Source organism: Pagrus major, chromosome 12, assembly GCF_040436345.1.
Source record: "Pagrus major chromosome 12, Pma_NU_1.0".
Taxonomy (NCBI): domain Eukaryota; kingdom Metazoa; phylum Chordata; class Actinopteri; order Spariformes; family Sparidae; genus Pagrus; species Pagrus major.
The window spans coordinates 12,804,556-12,824,936 of NC_133226.1; the positions used below are offsets into that span (position 1 = coordinate 12,804,556).

The 20,381-nt window shown below is 41.3% G+C and overlaps 1 protein-coding gene across 1 annotated transcript in view; it reads left to right on the top strand.

Annotated features, from left to right (window-relative positions):
• The first annotated feature begins 264 nt into the window (after nt 1-264).
• LOC141006245 (transmembrane protein 132C) overlaps nt 265-20,381 on the top strand; it is a 114,561-nt gene continuing 94,444 nt past the window's right edge. The window contains exons 1-2 of the mRNA XM_073478395.1: nt 265-340; nt 2,178-3,102. Coding sequence (XP_073334496.1) covers nt 265-340; nt 2,178-3,102 — 1,001 coding nt within the window. The remainder of the gene's footprint in view (nt 341-2,177; nt 3,103-20,381) is intronic.

Consider the following 20,381-nt stretch of genomic DNA (forward strand, 5'->3'; position numbering starts at 1 on the left):
TTTTAATTAAGGTGAAACAAGGTTTTTGAGGAGGTGAGGTGAACCTTCACTACATCCTCGTGTGTCAGAGCTGGGATGGTCCTCTCTAAAGTGCCGTCTTGTGCCTGATGCTGCTTCTGTCCATCTGGCCAGCCGGTGGGTCATTGCTGCTGTGATTTTCACAAATCACTGCCACTGCCCCGTCTCCAATAGCACCGAGAGACCCGGACAGAAAATCAATGGGCTCTCATGGGCAACTCCATCAGTCTAAATATCTGGATCTTGATGGCGAGGAGAAACAGGGGGTGTGGAGATTTGCAGGATGGAGACAGGGATGGAGGGAAGCAGCTTCTAGGGCCAGGTTGGTGGGAAAGAGAGAGGCTGGGAGATTGGTGCGAGTGTGATATCTGAGTTCTGTTATAGATATCAGACAGATACATTTTTCAATACTTAAGCACAGAGTCACAGTGAGGCATGTCTCCGCAGGTGGGCACGGGAGAGGTGAAGGGGGTGCACCAAGCAGGAGATATGAGAAGATAGAGTGTGAGGTACATTTGCAGTCTGCTACCTTGGCTAGTTGTGAGGAGGTCTCAAAGTGACACCAGGTGCATATGATAGGGCACCAGCATGGAAAAAGGCCTCATGTATTCATGGTGAAGCAAATCCAGATCCTGGATAAAGTTAAAATGGACTCATTATGTGTCAAACATCTTCTTCCTTTCCAGAGTCATGACTGTCAAATCTCAACATGACACATGTATGTTTAAGATGATGTGTGATTTACAGATTCTCAGGATATTATCACGTGTTAATACTATATGTCCATGGCGAACAAACATCCCTAAATCGGCTTAAAAAAAGGGAGCACTTTTTATAGTCCAGACCTTGCCTGAGAATCATCACGTTTTTAAGTTTTCGTCAGTATCAAAGTAATCCAGTAATAGCTGTTCGTACATGAGTGGGTACTTTGCAAACAGAAACTGCAATTATATAATTTGGCATAATTTTAATGGTGGCAATTTGCCAAAATGTATCCAACAAACATGGCTTAATAGCCCGCAGCTAATTCACTGACTACATGGCAATGTCAAATTCCTCAGTGCTCACGTTGTCTTCACACAAACAGAAATATAAAAACCTAAAAACAGACTACAGTGCAAATCTGTAAAGTTATATTAGTTATATTAAATATGTCTCATTTTTATTTATGTATTCTTTTTACCAGTTCCATACAGTATATGCTATGTTCTGATTGTCTTAGTTTTAAGCAGAAACATTTTGCATTATGTGCACACAGCAGACATCAGTCAAACTGCAGAGGTGAAATGCCACTGCTAATTTAACTCCAACAACAATAACCAAAATGTCATGATTGTTTTTCCTGTCTCACCACCACCCACAACTTGTTTCAGTGTTTTACAGCTCCTCCTCTTTTCAACATACTGCATTATGGGACAATAATGCACATCAACATTACTCTCAAACACATGTGTAGTATATGTACACACTGACTTTTTTGAATATGTCAGTTTTCAGTTTTCCACTGTGACTGCACCATATGCTCATAACCTGCTTAGAATTAAAAATGTAGCATGGGATTGGGACGGAGCTCAAGAATCTGATGCCAACTTTCCGTACTTTGCAGCGATGACGCATAAGAGGAGGAAGAGGAGGTTTTAATGACATGGGGGAAGGATGCAGGAAGGAGGCAGATGAAAACGTTGTAAAAGATTTAAAAGAAATAAGGCAAAACTGAAGCAAAGAGAAAAAAAGATCGAGTTAGTGGAGCAAACATGGGAAAGCCTGATAAGCAAGCGACTCAGAAAGACACAACAGTATTAAATTGAGTCAAACAAATTATTTTAAATAAGAGCAGCGGCTCATGAAAGTGATATCATATGGAAATGTCTCCAACAAACCATTAAACATTCACCACTAAAAGCGACTGTAGATATGATTGCCTCAGGTTGGAGGATACGCATGCAAATGTTATGTGAAATGTTAAGCGCCGCTGCCCGCGTCCAGAGTTATTTCCTCCAATTTTTCTCATTCTGCTCTTTGTTTTCACACCTGGCTCACACAGCTTCAAGTACCCTGATGCGTGACCGGAGTTGTTTCGAATTATTCCAGATGTTTTTACCTTAGCTGCTGAAACAAAGGTTAACAGGTCCTTCTTTGTCGTTCTCTCTCTGTTTCAGTGGTGGACAGCAAGGTGATCCTGGAGGGCCTGCAGAGGTATGGCCCCACACCGATCTATCTGCCTGTCAGCTACCGGATCCTCAACGCTGAGTCGGCGTTCTTCCTCCAGGAGGCAAATCAGGACTTAATGAGGAACTCCAGCCTGCAGGCTCGCACCGAGTCCTTCTTCGTCCACCAGGCCCGGCAGATGCCCTTCGTCAATGCTAGCTACGGGCCGCTGTCTGTCCAGCAGTCCGTCCCTCTGGAGCTGCTGCAGACTCTGCCGGGGCCATTCAACACGCCCTCCTTCACTTCATCATCAGCGCCGACATCAGCGTCATCGCCGCCTCTCTTCACATTCAACTGGAAGGTCCACACCTACATCATCAGCGAGAGGATTCACCCCAGCTGGCCAAAGGTTCAGGTGTTGTTCTACATCGCAGGGAGGGACTGGGATGATTACAGCGCCATCCACAAGTTGCCCTGCATCAGGATGTTCGCCTTTCACGAGACTCAAGAGGTGCGTGGGACATGCAGGCTAAAAGGAGAGCTGGGGATATGCGTGGCCGAGCTAGAGCCTCTGGCCAGCTGGTTCAGTCCGCCTACTGTCAGGCCAGGCAGACAGAGGGTGTCTGAGCAGGCCCAGGGCACTCCTGTGGAGCTCTACTACATGGTTCAAACCACAGACAGCGGGGACTGCAGCGCAGAGGACTCAAGAAAGGGCAGCTCCGTCCGCACCGACCAGCAGAGGCCGATGGGCTATTTTGCAGGGCATACGCCTATGCAGCGCATCGGCAGCGTCAGGCTGTTTCAGCCGCTGTCAGAGCTGAAGCTGGACAATAACTTTGTGGTGATGACGCCCTCCAAACCCATCCGGCAGAGAGAGACCCTTTCTACTTTTCTGGCTCTGTCCACGCTTTCTTCAGTGCAGATTTTCACCCTCAGGTAAGTCTGTCTCAGTTAGATCTGCTGCTGATCAACTATAAACTAATTTAAACAGAACACGAGCAAAAGGAAGCACTGGTGGAGTGAAAAGATAACCACAAATATGACAATACACAGTAACATTTACAGAGCACCCATCTGTCACTTCACATCTCACTTTAGTCACCGGCTCAAATCGTGCTGTGGCATAAAACAGGAAGACATTCTCAAGCACTTCTTAGTCATTGTTTGTCTGAGTCATGTGCTGAGATGAATTATGCAGGGTATAAGTAATCCAGTACAATGCCTCTTTGTTTCTAAAATATTGAACTGTTTAAAGCTTGTATGTTATGCAAACACATCATATCTGCCTTCTTGTTCAAGAGATGTGCAACATAGTTACAGTGCAATTTTGAATTTACAATACTGTGCTGCTGCAGTTAGGAAACCATAATATATATTATAACAGCTCCTTTCATCAAAATGATCTGCAGCTGGAACAACCAAGGATTCATCTGTGGAATTAGAGATAAAAATAATGACAGTGTGTCTGACAAGCTTTTAATTTGCCACACCATACATCGGACAACAGACAAGGTTGCCATGACACTGCCAGTCCACTGCCCAGCATCGGCCTGGTTATTTAGCGTGTTTATTTAGGTCATTTGTCTACTAATCAGAGAAGCATAATATTGAAAATGAAAGGAAATGTAAGGAAGATGACGGTAACGATGAGCACACTCAAGTCCTCAGTAACCTAGCTTCAAACAGACGACACTGTTAGATCATTTCCTACTTCGTTTTTGCAGAGCAAATATTAATTTCAGCTGTGAAATTGCATAATTTCAACTACAAACACAGAGCTTGCCACAAATCAAACTAACTCAAAACCTTTTTGTATTTGTTTAAAAGTTTTCTTCAAGTGGAGACAGAAGCTTCTTCAGTGGTGCTCGAATTAAAGTGGAAACAGCCCCAACCCCGAACCCCCAGTGTTTCCAAATGGCATTATTGTCGGTGCATCTGTTGCAAAGACAACCAGATCATTTGCGTTTTTCTCAGAGTGGAAAATACCAACAACACAGGACAAACACTGTTAATTCTTTCACCTAGTCGATAATGGAGATGTGAAAAAAGATAGGAATGGTGCCAGGCTGCCAGTCTGACTCCATCACCAGGCAGCCTTCATTTTCCTGGGAGATTTTGTGCCCGGTGGCAAACAAATTAATGAAAGTGAGGGCTGTAGAGAGCTAATCTAAATGCTGATGGTGTCATTATTCTATAGCCATTACCTTGCACAACCAACATTTACTTAATGATGATACATAAAGTTAAAACTTTCCAGTTTAAGTAAAAAGCAGAACACAAAGTTTGAAGATCTTTTCTTCTCACCATTCAGGGGTCATGCTCAAGGTTTGGTGTGGTGGGTAATTAGTATTTATCTTACAATTTTGTGCCATCAATCTTGTTTGCATAAAATGATAATCTTTTGGCTGAATATAACCAATAACAAAGAGCTTAAGCACATTTAATAGACTCCTCTTTAGAAGAGATTTACCAGCCGCTTTAGATGATATATGTTTCTAGGTGCAGTGGATAAAGTATTTTTTACAGAGAAGTGTTTTTTTTGTGTTTATTGTAACCTTCCAAGTCATTTTGGAGAGAAATTAGATGGATATTGTAGCGCTTAAATCCTTCCAAACTGCATCTTTGACAGTCTGGAGGGGATTGTTTTGACTGGATAACACCTTAATTACGCCTTTGTGCTATTTATGAAGATTGTTTTCATGTACTCACCTTCAAAATTGCCTGTCTGAGGGAAATTTTTATCTGAGGTAATTTCACACAACAACAACAACAAAGTAGTTATTGATTCATTGAGCTTTGTCTTATACAAATTACCATTCAAAGTGACTGTAATTGCTCCGTGTTGTGTGATGCAAATGAAGGTGTGCGGAATATGCATTTCCACCGGGCGACTTTTATGCCCGAGATCTAAATCATAGCAGATGAAACAGTTAGCAGCCTTAAAGTGGAGCTGTGACAGAGAGCCTTGGCAATTTGTCAACCCTGGGTGAGCAGGAAATCTGCCAAAAAGCCTCATTGCTTTTTCTCTCGCTCCAGTGATGATGAACTCCCATGAAGTATTAGCGCTCGCAGTGTGTGTTTATCACATTTGTCAGCATGTGTGTAAATGGGAACTTTAAAGGCGGTATTTTTCCTTTAGTGCCTTTTTGCACCGCGATTGCACCCCTATCGTTCATCTTTTATGTTTTCCCTTGGGACAGCGCAGACTCAAAATTCAGCCAAAATACCTCATTAGCAACCAAAAGATTAAACCTCAAAGTGTTCGAAAATCACAGGCTACTTTACAGTACTTGACTGCCAGCTTACCAAACTCTGTAAATGAACATCCGGACATTGATGATTAATCTTGATTCTGCTTTGTTGTGCATTGCTTTTATCTTACAGGGTTAAACCTGCGGTGCCATTCAGGGAGTTTTACTCTCGGTTGTTGGATTTCCTCATAATAGAAAACTTTACCTTAAAACACCCTTTAAGCACTTGAAACCCCTGAGACGATGATGCAATTCAAGGTCGGATTACAAAAGTGTGTGTATATGTGTAGAACCTTGCTCACAAAGGGCATTTTGACTTAGTATGTTGAACACCGAGGCTCAGCTTCACTCTCTCTCTGTGTTTGCACTGGTGTGGGTGTGTTTATGGGCAGCGTACTGTACAAGTCGGTCTGGTGTGTGTCTCCCAGCGGCTAAGGCATCATTAACTATTTATGTTCTCTGGAGTTACCCCCCTTCTCCTCCCCATTATCTGTTCTCCCCTCCCTATCCTTACCCTTCTCCCCCCTCGGCTCTCCTCTCCCCTCGTCCACCACAGTCTTCTGTAACTCGTGACAGAAGAAGCTCTCTGGTCAGCCTTTATTCCAACATCTGCTGCCGTCAGATGGAATCAGAAGACTTTTTACTTTAGATCTGACTCATTTCTCTACTTAATTTGGAATAATAACATAGTTTATAATCCTCTTAATGTATTAATGCAAACTGATTCACTGACGTAGGTTTATCCTGGACAGAGCACCTTGAATATTTCAAGACACAATACACTATACACAATACAATAATACACTTTTCTCCGATACTCTCAAAAAAAGCCCAAGTGTTCTGGCATGCCTTAAAAACTCTGTCTGTTGTGTGACAACAGAGGATGACAAAATAAATGATTTCCCTTGACTGATAATGTAAAGCAGATTTCCAAGGGCTAATAATCTTCCCACTTCAAAATCAAGTACATCAGTGTATGTAATGTGCATGTAGTCTGCTTTGTCTGCTCGTCTGAGAGCACTTCATACATCGGAAGGCTTACATGCACCTGTATCATTAGATTCAGCTGGATTACCCATCCATCTTCTGGGTGACCATGGTTAATAAAGAGTTAACAGTCCGGTATCTTAGTGTTTGACCCCTGTGCAGAGAGGTCAGAGATCTGAAGGCAAAGCAGTCATTTTATACAAAAAGCAGAACAAGGCTGATGCTGATGCATTGATTGTATTTTGGTTAGAGTAAGGCAGCTTTTCGTCATGGTTTGGGTTTTTGGTTCAGTTATCACTTTCACTTGTGTCTTATTAGTGTTTCCGTGTTTCCGCATCAGCTCTTTGTGGGGTTTTTTGCAACCGCGGCCGTGCTTGGGGGACGTTGTGACATCACAACCTCACAGAATTCCTGATGGCTCATTTGAGCGCACAGATTGTGAATATGGGCTATGTTTATTTCATTTCAGTTTTGACTGTTTGCTAATTAAAAGAGTAATTAAAATCTCACTCCACTTCTACAATATGGGAACTTTAATGTTATGTCGGCTGGTTTTCCATGTAGAAATGAACGATGCGATCATATACTCTAAGTGTGTTTCCTATAAAACTGAGCGTTTTCCTCGGTCTGTTGACCTTTAAACTTAATCTTGGCGTCCTACTAGCTAGACAATTGATATTATATTAAGTTTCGCCTTTGTTCACTCTTTAAAAACATCACATCTTCAGTCTTTTGAGTCACTCTGGTCCTGAAATTTCATGAGCATACGAGATTATACCTGACATCAAATTACTTCCCACTCTGAGCTAAAAGTGTGGGCTATAATTTCAAGCAGGAATAATTTATGCACCTCATGTAGCTGAACATGAGTGATAAGTCGTGTTATCAGACACACCCGATGCCTAACCAGCTTCTCTCCTTGGTTGCACAGCAAATTCAACACACACACACACACACACACACACACACACACACACACACACACACACACGCACACACACACACACACACACACACTTCACCTGGGGGTTATTTTATTGGCCATTTTTTCTCTCTGTCTCATTGTGTAATTGGCTGTATTTGATCTAATCTAAACTAATTTAATGTAATTATTTAGAATGTAATTGCAGACTTTTAATCCCAGCCACTGGAAAACACAGACACGCACGCACACACACAGTCATGAATATGCGCATTAACACTCTCAGACATACGGACAATCACACACATGCATGCGTGGACGTGCTCTGCGCCAACTGTTAAGTCATGGTGTGTTTGTCATGCTAAGGGCTCCCGGTGGAATCAGTAATTCCCTGCTCGCTGCCTCATTAGCTGTGGAGAGAGTGGCGTAACAGGTTGGGAAAGGGTTCTCTAGCTACTCCTTATTCAGCATGCAAATGAAAACACCATTTCCTCCTGAAGAAATTAACGGGCTTTTCATAAGATAAATTGCCCCAGCTGTATTGTAATTTTGACTAAACAATCCGACATATTTCCACAGATCCCCCCCGGGGGCAGTGGTTGCTGATGAATGCAAATGAATTTCTAATACGTGAGCGTGTGAAGGTATAAGTGTGTGATTCTTCATGCTGTGCCAGCCCAAACAGTCGGCATGAGTTGTTTTGTTATTCGGAGTTTGAGCAGGTGGTAGAGGCAGGTTCAGAGTTTGGCTATGAATAAAAACGAAGTGGATTTAGCTGAGGCTGGTTTGAAGTTACTCAGGTGTTATCCAGACATGATTCAGTGCTTCGTGGCAGCTGATTCTGATCCTTAACGCAGTTCGGGTGTACAGGTCTGGCGCCTTGGCTGTTTGTTATTGGTCATTGTTTGCAGAAATATCAGCAGGAGAAAAGGTTGGAATAAAGATGTTCTCCTCAGTGTATTAGCCTTATCTCGACCGCACTCCTCTGTGATTCAGTTCAGTAAAGGTCAGCCCAGATAGGTATGTCTGTTTTCCATTTCCATTTCTGTACTTATCTGTACTTTTTCTTGTATTTTATCTGCCGCTCTGTCTCGGTTTCTCTTCCCCCCTCCTTGTGTTGTTTAACCTTTCTCTCTCTCTTGCCGTACTCACACTCTCCTTTTCTGTCATATTCTTGCTTTCCCTCAGCTTGACATGCTCCTCCTCTTTGAGCTGGAGCATTGGAGAAAAAAAACCCACCTCCTTCGTTTTGATATTTAAACGAAGAAACCTCGGCTTAAATTAAAAGTCGATTCTGTCTCAATGTACAGTTCAAAGTCTCCTTACCCTGTTCTGCCCTTCTTTAACCATCTCCCTTTTGCTCTTTGCTTAGCACGCCTGCTCACCAGTGTTTACTCTGAAAGCGCAGACCTCCTCATCTACTCATTAATAAGTAATTAGTGATTTGCAGCCCAGGGAGACTGTTCACTATTCAGATCCTACTCTCTACTGGCCCCTGCCACCACAAAGCAATCACCACTTGCCTGCAGCGAGTAATTTGAATCCTTGTATTTTCTTCCATAATGATTTTCAGTCACTTTTCTCCTCTTGAATTTGTGTCAAAACTGATGAATTTATTGGACATGCAAAGCCCAGAATGTATTGCTCTGCCGCTTCTCTGCTGCCAGCCTTCATTTTTTTTCCTCTTTGCTCTTGCTCAGTCCATCCGCCTTTGGAAAGGCCGCAGATCCCCCAGGGATTTTTGTGATCCCGACGCTTGGCAGAGGGTCGTACGATACGCTGTACCATTCAGAGTGACACATGCTTTCAAGACTTTCGAGTATCGACAGGGTCAGAGGTTGCTTCGTTTTTTTCTCTATGGGTGCTTTGAACTTGTGAAAGTCTTGAGGGCTTTTTATAAGGGCAGCAGAGAGAATGAAGGGAGCTGGAGTGGAGTCTTCCCAAGAGAGTGGTGCTCCATATCTGGTCCAGTGTTATGATTACGGTGGTATGTGCGGTAGGTACAGAAGTGTAGCTTTCCATCTCAGTTGTTACAGCTTGTATCAAGATACATAGACCACAATCTGATATGAAAACTATTCCGATAATTTGGTAACACATGCTACGACTATTCACTCTTCCCCTGTGTGGAGAAGCAGCATGTAGCACCGGCAGGGGAGCAGAACACAGTACTGCTAAACGGTACAGATAGCAAGACGCTTTTTAGCCACCTAAAAGAAGACCCACCCAAATAAATCTATGCAACCACTGAAAGTCCAGCTGATCTGCGGCATTATACAGTGCATGGCAGACACAGCTGGGCTTGTGCGTAGGTACACGGACGTTGTATGGATTAGGGAATGTAGTCCCTAAGGAAAGGACTGTCTTTAGGTGGGCCTTCTTCTAGGTGGCTAAAATACATCTTGCTGTCAGTCCCATTTAGCAGTACAATGCTCTGCTTCTCTGTCGGTGCTATGCGCTTGATAAAACACACTTGTCTCTGATGTGAAGTGTCATGGCATGCCTTAAAAACTCATCAAGCGCTTCTCCACGCAGGGGGAGAGCTGACGGTCATCGGCTGCAGGTAATACACTGACTAGGGATAACTACCTCGTACAACCCCACATCAAAAGACCCCAACTATCACTTTGAATGACTTGAATCAGGATCAGGGCCAACAGAACTTTATCAGGAAATTCCAACTTTAAATCTCATGTACTGACTTTTTTCAAAAGTCATGAAATACATGCTGAGGCATATCTTTTAAAACTTAAAAAGGTAAAATCTTATAATGAACACTGTTCTATAATGATCACTGTTCAAAATTCAGGTGGCAACTAACCAAACGATGTTCCACTTGGAGGTTAGGCTGACTGTATTTTAGGTCTCATTAATCTGCTGCATTTTGAATCAGCAGCAGATGAGGAAAAAGATGGAGTTTCTGAGATGCAAGAAGCAAGACTGAAAAACTCTTTTCACTTGTTTCATGTTATACATAGCCCAGAATAAATATTTCCCAAAGATGTTAAACCTCTTTCATATGCGTTGTGAGGTACTCACAGTTTTCATGAAGTTTCTACAGAACTTTTGGAAGCCAAAACGCAGTCTCCATTAGATAATTGCACATGATGGTAAATGATGGGTGAAGTTTGAGTTCCTTGTCATTTAACCAACATAAAATAAGAATTATTTTGCTTCCTTAAACTACAGCTGTGGGTTTGGATCACACACATATGGCTGCTGTTCTTGAATTCTAATTTATTGTCATCTTAAAAATAATGAGGTGCTCATATTTTACTGTCCATTACAATAGACTCCCATTTAACTTAAGATATGCACAGAGACGCAAAGAATCATACTTGAGCTCTACTGAAAGAGACAATTTAACAAATGGTCTATAGTTGGCGGCCCCTGGGCCACATCTGGCTGAGAAGCAGCATCCGAGTGGCCAAGCAAACATAAATCTTTTATATGAGAAAACATGTGTAAAATCCTCCATAAAATAATGTTGGCATTGCGCATCATTTTAAAAGATGGGATAACTTTTAGGATGTTCAGCATCTAAATTTGATATTAGACACTAACGTCGAAGGTTGTGGGCTATAGATACCTTATCTTGAGGCTTTGTCCTTTTTATTGTCCTTTATTACCTCAGAATTACCAAGTAAAGTACACTGTTAAATTTAAGTTGTACGAGGTAAAAAGTTTTAACCACTGACAAAATTATTAATCACCTCGTCAGACTCTACAGTTGAGTTAAGGGAAGTTATTTTCAGCCATTTGCCTGTTCAAAAAGTACCGGGCACAAGAGACAACACAGTAATAAACACCGCATTAATAATAGTGCTTTTGACTGGTTAGCCAGAGGAAGTGAAACATTATTGTCTGCAACAACAATATGGTCAGCTTTAGCATCAGACTGGCTAGTTTCAGCGTATCCTTAAGTGTGGACTACATTTGTCTGGTGCGAGGGGCCCTGTGTGTTGTGTTGTGTATTTAATTGTATTTTCATATCTATTGTGTATTGTAGTTTTATGATACTGACCACTGAAAACTCTATATTAAAACTATCTATACAATCAGTTTCATACTTGCATCGTCCCTCAAACAAAGTAAAAACAAACTTTCAAAAATGTTTTTAAATTGGATGCTGACAATGTCACATCTGCACAATCCTACAAGTGAATTTGCAATTGAATAACCCAGCTCTCTAACAAAGACAGTACACTGAAAACCAAACACAAGTGGAGACAGACGATAAGCTGCAAGTTTAGTGGTACTCCCTTTTGAATGTTAATATTAATATCCCTTTTCTTTATGAACATTCGCTGATGACTAATTGATGAATCGAGACACTGCTAATGTGTTTAACACTCAATTAAACAGTGCTCCCACATACTGAATGGTCACTCTTAAATTTGTTCCAAGGCCGCCACCTCATCTCTCATCTCATCTCATCTCTGGGACAAATGTGCTATTTTAGCCAATAAAAATAAACTTTATTTATCATCTTTCCAATTTGCTGTGCAGTATGATCTAAAATCATGCGGTGACCTCGACCCAAACAACTCAACCCGAAGTGACATTTGATCATAAATCTACTGGGGCACCAACGGGAGGAAATTGTCATGAGGGATGTTTTTTGACGTATTTTTTATTTTTTTTTTGCAGCTGCTGCAGTTCCTTTACTTTACTTACACGCTGTTGTTAACATCTTCAGGCAACACTTCGACTCCAACTTCTGCAACACTGTTAACTCCAGTTCCTACATCTGAGTTGAAGATGATATATATAGGGCTAGAGGGGCTGACAAACAGGGTGGGATTAGGTGGTGAAGCAGTCCTGGCAGAATAAGCTCTGCTGGCTAACTGCGCGTTGGTGTCTCTCTCCATCTCTCTCTCCCAGACAATCACAAGCTTGGCCTTCTAATCACTTGTTTATCCTTGATGTTTCTCGTAAGGATTTACTTTGATTAGTTTGATCCCGCGGACTTGACAGCTGTAACACAAACTCAAAGTCATGCATATTTTAATGCGGACTTGAGGCAAAGAAATAAAGAGATAGGGAGAAATGATGAAATGCGTGCTTGTCATACATGGGGAGCCCGTTTTAGAAACTGACAGTCAGACACAGAAACACAAAATGCAGCATCTCAACCCGGCTGTATAAGAAATGCTTCGGCCACAGAGGGGTTGGAGAGATGAGCAAAACGAACAGTCAAATAAAAAATAAGCAAAGAATGAGAGAAGATGTTGAAGACATAAACCCAGGGAAGCAACCAGCACTATTTAGCTCAAAGTACTTTTAGTTTGCCCTACGGCGACACAATGTGTGTGTAAGTGATGACTTACCTCATGTGAACTTTGGTTTTGGTTTTATCCACAAAATATCAAATTTGAAACTTCATCTCTATAGAAACCAAGGAAGGGAGCTGTTGAGTGACTCGTCGACGACAACAAAAGCACTTGCGATTTATACTACAGTTGTTGCTGCGTCTCTGAATTAGCAGGGATCTGTCTGTGTAGTTGGCCTGGTGTTATCTGTGCAAGCCTGTTACCTCTGGGCCTGCTTACTGAGGGATTTTTCTCCTGGTGCTCTTTTTCTGCCTTTTATGCTCTCGCAAACTAGTCAGGAAATGTATTTTAAAGAGGAATAACTTAAAACACAATTACCATACTAGTGCAAACTTACAGACCTAATGAAAAAGCAAGATTAAGTGTCTGCAGCCACGTTAGCAAATCTGTAGTCTGACTCACTTACTTACTTATTTACTTACTTACGCTGGCGCCGGCAAGTTACTCCAACACTGACCTGTTTGCTTAAGGTATGAACGTAAACAAACACTATTTTAAATAACTTATGAAGTGTTTATGAAATATTTTGTTCATGTTACTACATTCAGACTTGTTTTGGATATACATTTTTTATGTTTATTTAGTACAATTTGAAAATGCATGTCCGATTTTTAGTATTTCTTAAATTCTTTTATCAATTCTTGTGTTTTAATTGACTTGCATAACCTTTGAGCTTACATTGTACGGATTGAAGTATATGTGGTTTTTAAGATATTTCAAGAAATTACATCACAATAAGCAAAAATACTAATGTAGGTACTGGTGAACCGTTTCAGATGCAGAGTTCAGAGGGTTAAGCAGCATTTCTACCTCATAAAAGATACAACTGCATGACTATTATTATATTATTATTTTTTAATTACATTTGATGAGCCAAATTGAACATCATAACAGGCCTGCGGGCCACATTTTGGGCAGCCCTGGTCTAGAAGGTATCATGTTCTTATTTTGTGTACTATCATGCAAGCAATTTCAAATTATCTAAACATTAAGTAGCTGGTATTGAACTGAATTTAAATAGTGCTTTTCTAGTCTTACCAACCACTCAAAGTGCTTTTCAACACATGTCAGCATCTCCACACACGATCATACACTGGTGGCATGGGCTATCATGCAAAGTGCGACTGCTCTTCACCTGCAGCTGAACAACTGCCCCAGTGAGTAAAGAATTCGACAAATTGGACAATATTGAAAACACAGATCAATCTTAATGGTGGCACTAGAGGAAAAGTCGGTGGCTATCGCCTCCTCCCTCTCCTTACTACATTCATCCTTTTCCAAAATCTTGTTTATGTGGCTGACATAAAGGAAAACCAACTTCACAAAGCAGTGTGATCGGTGAGGGCAGTAAGGTCTCCACTGCATGCTGATGGAGCGAATACTCAGCTTTAACGCGTGACAGAAATGATGAGAGAGAGGGAGGAGGAGGTGCACCTGTTGTTGAGAACCACTGATAAAAAACAGCAGATTAATCATGTTACGGGCTTTATTGACAGAAAATGAAGCCTGCCACACTAACCAGAGAGAAGCTACGCATGCATTTAAAATGACCAAAGACAGGATACTGGATTTTGATTTAATTGAATGTATTATTTATAGAGTATCATTGATTAAAGCATTTATTACAAAACCCCCTGAAATGTGACGTGAGGGATGCCAAACTCCCTGCAATTTTTCAGCATTCTTGCTGATTATCCCAAAAACACAGGGCCAATTTTTTCAGTGGCTATTGTCAATTACAGTCGTATAGCGGAGGCATCCTGTCAGCAGCACAGCAGGAGCAGCTGCAGTCCTCCATTTGGACACTATAATGCTGTTCACTGGCAGAATTCACAACCCAATAAAAAAATCAATGTAGTTAAGCACAGAAGTCAGAAGAACATAGACCAGAAGTATAAAACTACCCAAGTGAAGTTCAAGCCTTTATGTGGCGGGTGCAGACTCCTACTGATAAAAAGTAGATCAGAAGTCGATCTGCTGAAAAAACACCGTCTGAAACACACTGTGGCTTGTTCGACCTGCACTCCCACCGCCTATATGCTTTTAGAGCATTCAACATGTTTTACACTGAGCTTGAAAGTGTCTCAAAGGGCCATGGTGTGGTACTTAAATGAAATGGTTTCCAGGAACATAACTGCATAGAACAGAGGACGGAGCTTCTACATTTGAAAAGTGAAGCCAATACACAAGTACCTTGAGCTTGCATTGTTTGTAATGGTCAACAGGGTCTGCAGAATGTCCAGCTGAATGTAATCTTATGAGAAAATGGAGCTACTTCTAACTTGATTTATTGCAGCAGTAAAGAAACAGTTTCCGAAAGAGTTTATGGTCTCATTCGCAAGTCTCACGTCATCTTTAATACAACATGTCCATTTTATAAATTATGGTCCCATTTAGAGTAAAATACATGACATGAAACTTGCAGTATTTCACTTCTGCCGCTAGGGGGCTCTATCAAAACAAAACAAAAGATGTTTGCCTTGTGTTGTGTTAAGGGCCAGGCATGGCGAGAGGCAAGAGCCACTCCTCAGCTCCTTGGAGCTGTCTAGGGAGTCTGGATTAGAGCCAGACCCTCTGGGGAATAAACACCTGGAGTCACTTCCGCTCTGATCTGGAACTGTTTATTGATGGGAGGTGAGCTCAGAGATTACTTTTAAACTTTTGGAATTAAAAATTGGATTTTTTATTCACTCCTGTTTGTTAACCTGAGTGCAGCAGTGATCCAAGCAGCTGACCTCTGTTTCCCAGGTGTTTCAGTACTGTAATGTTGACTGCTGACTGGAGCTGGAGGGGAAATATACTTCACTTCATGAACATAATGTTAAAGAGAGGGGAGAGGAAAAGAAAAAGGATCAGACAAAGACTACATGAGTTACTTCTTGCCTCCAGACTCACTTCACTGCTGATGTATACACCATTAAACAGCACTTCTGCTGAAGAAAACGGCGTTAACTTTAGTTTGCCGACATCTCTATCCTAGTAGTAGCGGTAGGCAACCACATGAAACGCACTGTTACATTGAGTAAACTTGTGGATTTCCTTGGTTTCCAATATTGTTGGAAACATTTCGGATAATGTAAGAACAGAATTCGACAGAACATGTAACAAAACTTGCTACCACGGTGTGTCCTCTGGTTCTCAGTCAGATCCAATTAGGATATCCTCCCCAGCTCTACCCTCTCGTCCAAATATTGTCACTTCAGGCTCCAGAAAAACCCAAAATGGCAACGACGATGTAGTTTGTTTGTTCAGTTGACTAAGAGCAATGCCTCTGGCTGAGGAGATTCAAGGCATTCAGATGTCTGAGGGGAAACTCTGCAAAGTTTCTTACAGTGGCAGGATCATTTTGGGTTTCATCCTTTTCTTGGCTTTGGAAATGATAGTTATGTTACAGAATGTTAAAATGTACCTTCTGCTCCTCCAAAAATATTACTCTTTTATGCGTTTTGCCTTCATTCCGCCGTCGCCTTCCGTTCATCGACACAGGCAGGAATAGGCAGAAAGAGTTCGAGGCATTGACATAAAAAAAAAAAAAGAGACAAGTGACAAAGACCTAGAGAGAACGACAGAGGAAAAAAACAAGCCGACAGAGTCTGGGCTTCTGGGGAGAATCATTAGACTGATATAATATTCAGCATGCAGCTTGGAGCAGTGCCTTTGGCTGGGCTTTAAGCTGGTGTGGTCAGTCGGGCTGTAGCTGGTTGGGAGGTCAGCCATTGATCTGCAGATATAAGCTGGTGCTTGGATCCAAGCCTTCATCATCCTGCGGGGCTACCGCCACTGTGGGTGGATAAGCCTTGATCTGCTCAGGGGTTTGCATGTGTGTCAGTGTGCATGTCAGAGAGTGTACACTGGATGAGAGAAAGATGCAAGGGACTTTTTTTGTGTGTGTGTCCACATATGTCAACAGATGTGGCTGTGTGAGATGCATGTGATCTGTATGATTCTTTTTTGTCAGTCGAAGGCCTGCTGGGTCGAGTTGTGAGTGAGACCAAAAGGACTGGAGGGATGAAAAGAATGACAGGTCAATAAAAGAGGGGATGTTGTTCAACTGACCATCAGCAGCCAGCACCCACTGGTTAGCACTCTGCGTTTGTGTGTAAAAGTCAAAAGACTTCTGAAAACCGTACTGTAAGCTTCGAGAATGTTAAGCCCAATGACAACTGGAGCAACATGAGCCTAAAACTTACAAGATAAAAAAAATTGGATCTTTTAATAAAATATTTGAACAGAGAGATGATGATTTATTGATGGGGTGTACTTAAGTTTACCACAGATCTGTTACTGATGGAGAACTGACAGTAAATAGTCTGAAATCTGACACATTTTGACTCCAATTTATGGTCTGTAATTTGAAGCAGTCGACGTTTCTGTTCTCTTTCTGAGTGATGTTAATGTCTGGTGTCTTTGATAAAGTGATATCTAGTTTCTCCTGTTCTCTACCATTTAATTCAGTGACTCAGCGGTGTAGCTGCCTTTTCAAATGTGATTTAGCACTTTAAAATCATTTTGTTCAACATCTTTTCTGAGAAATACCTTTTCCTTCCTATTTCCATTATTGTGACAGAGCAGACAGGGACACTGGCTGAAGTAGTCAATTATTTATTAACACGCTAACATATTAAAGGTAAGGGTGTTGTATCTGGTGGAATAAACAAAAAGTTATGTTTTTGTTCAAAGTTTTCTTCGAAATGCATTTTGTATATCCTAAGAAAAAACTCCCGCACACTGGTTATCTCTAACTATATCTAACAAACCCTATCTCAGATAACCTGATGAAGGTCTGACTACTGAAAATCATCATTAAACTTATTTGCAAGTGAAGTGGAGAGCGTGCAGGAGTTTTTTTCCTGAATTTGTCAGCCCTTGCTCTTCTCCTGTGTACCTCTCGATCCTCCTTCAAAAGCTGTACTCAGTATATCCTTGAGACCGAAGAAAAGCCCTGTTGAATTCATTACCATTCTCCCACAAATTTTCAAAGCCAATCTTTGAATACTTTTCAATAACTGTGTCTGGATTCGGGGGCCGAATTCTTTGAAGGACGCGGTCTACAAAGTTGTGGCCTCCATTTACCAGTAAGACCAGACTGAGCATTGTGAAATGAGACAGTCTAGTCTGCAGGGAATTTCCTACATGTGTCACCAGCTCTCCCCGAACTTACTCTTGCATCAAGACATTGCTCTATAGAGCTCCTAGTGGCCAAAAACTCCACTGCGTGCCTTTAAATGGGCAGTGCTAATGAAGTAAAATGTGTCCTGTGTCTAACGACTGAATCTGAGGAAAAAGATATGAAATGCATGAGACAAAATAATAAGAAACTTTCAGATGAGAATAAATGTTTTAAACTTTTAAAGGAACTTTAAATAAACTAAAGCACTGCTCTTGGTTAAAGCAAACAAGACAAGTTTTATTAGTCAGGACTCTGAAACAGAAAGCCTTTTTCCTCCCAATTTCCATCACAGTTTAGTTACAGACCATATTTTCTTCAAGACTGAAATTGGTGACTTGAAATACTCATTAACAATGTGCAGAAGGTGATGCAACTACTCCTTGTGCTAAAAGATTAAAACTCTTACGTAAGATCAAATCGGGATCTAATTTAACAACTTTTGGATTTCTTCCAATCACTCTGGTTTCCTGTGAAATGGGAATAACCACCGCTCTGTATGCCGGTGGTTTGATAAATGAAGGATACGCCTCATTTGCTAGACAGGAACTGACCTCGTCGTGTTGTGCTGGTGAATTCCTCATTACTGTATCGATAACTTCTCCCTCAGTAGGTGGATCAAACCTTATTAAAGATGGCTTTCTGTTCATTTGATATCAAAAGGCCGTCGGCATGATTAATCTTCATACAAACAGATCAGCCGGAAAAAAAACAAGAAATAAGTACAATCTTAAGCTTTCATAATTGAGTTTGTTGAATTAACTAGGCTTTGAATTTAAGAAAGTGTTTTTTGTTCATAAATATTTGTCGCATTTAAAGAAAGAGGCTATTAATAGTTATATAGTGTTAGATAACTGTTATACATATGCTACAGTCATTATCAAATGTTCTGCTCGTCTTAATGGCGATTGATGACATTTTCTGTGTGCATACATTTCTTGCGTTCTTGCTAAGGTTTTACACCAAGAAAGCAAGAAGTGACTCAGTTTTATTGATCGTCTCTTATTTGACACCAGATTAGTATTGCTACACATTTCTTTTTGATTTTACAATAATTAATAAACAATACAGACAATAATTCTCTGCCTGTCCTCACCAGGAAGATGGCCGACCATGTCCTCTGTGCACGCTGTGAATAACAACCCATATTTACGTGTAGTGTGATGCAGCACCCTCTAGTGTTTGTAGTAATTATGACGGGAGCAGAGGAGGAAGTCACACAAAGTTCACATATAGAGGAGGAGTGGCTAGATGGCTCAAACCACATGCAGATTTTTACCCAGAAGGCCACTTTTTGGGTCTCAAGTTAACTTACTTATTTAGTTATTTTAAACCCAAACAATTATCTTTTTCTAAACTTAGAAAAGTAGTTTTGGGGCCTTAACCTAACCAAACATCATCAACTACTTAACAAAGAAGGTACTGGCACTTGTGTTCTCCAAAGATTCATATATGGTCATGAAAGGATACCGCACGTCATTGTGGGAGTCACCAGCAATCGACATCATAATTTGTGCAGATATGAGGACGACAAGATATACATGTGAAGCTGTAGAGATGATAAATATGGGAGGATAGACTACAAAGTGTTTAAAAGACACTTCTGTGCCAGTGTGACAGTGATTTATGCCTTTATTTAAATGATGGTAAAGTTTTGTAGTCTGGATGTCAACAATTTTTGGTCTTATATAACAGAAAACGGTGCCGTCACTCTGGAGTAACACTCCCTTTGGGTTTTGCACAGCAGTCTTTCAACAATCAGTGTCATTCTTGTCAACCCTGGAGGAAGCATCAGTCCAGAATGCAGATGTTCTATCTGCTGTTTTACTTTGTATGTGAAGGCTTGAGAAGTCCTGGATGACCATTTCGCCCCGATCGCTCTCTAGTCGGCCGTTCTCTGGCCCACAACATTGGCGACTGGAAGAGATCTGGCAGCGTTGCTCTACTTCTCTCAGCGCAGACGAGCTGTGCTTCGGCCCAGAAGACTCACTCTGATTCTCTTTGTCTCGTTTTCCTGATATACAAAATGACACAAAACTGTACACTCACACAAACACATCAAATCTCAAATTCCCTGCTATTTCCAGTTACTTAGTGACTGCATAGTGTGCTCATGAAAAGCATGAAATGTGCTCCGGCCCATTTACAAGCCATCTCCCAGGGCAGGGTCACAAGTCCACACTGCCATGATCACTCATGTGGCTTGCCCTGATAGCTCTGTGAGAAACTCACTCACTGGAAACACAACAACAGTCTGTGTGTGTGTGTGTGTGTGTGTGTGTGTGTGTGTGTGTGTGTGTGTGTGTGTGTGTGTGTGTGTGTGTGTGCGTGTGTGTAGGCGGTGATGCCTCCGATTTGAGGAGTAGTTTACTAAGTAAACCACATTTTGCTGTAACTTGCTGGTAGTTCAGCTACATGTATATTTGAAATTAATACATATAGTTGAATTTTTTGTGTTGTTAACTAATGAAACTACAAGCAATTGTGGGCCATTAAAAAGGGAGGTTTTTGTTATTATTATTATTATTGTTATTATTATTATTATCATTTTGTGT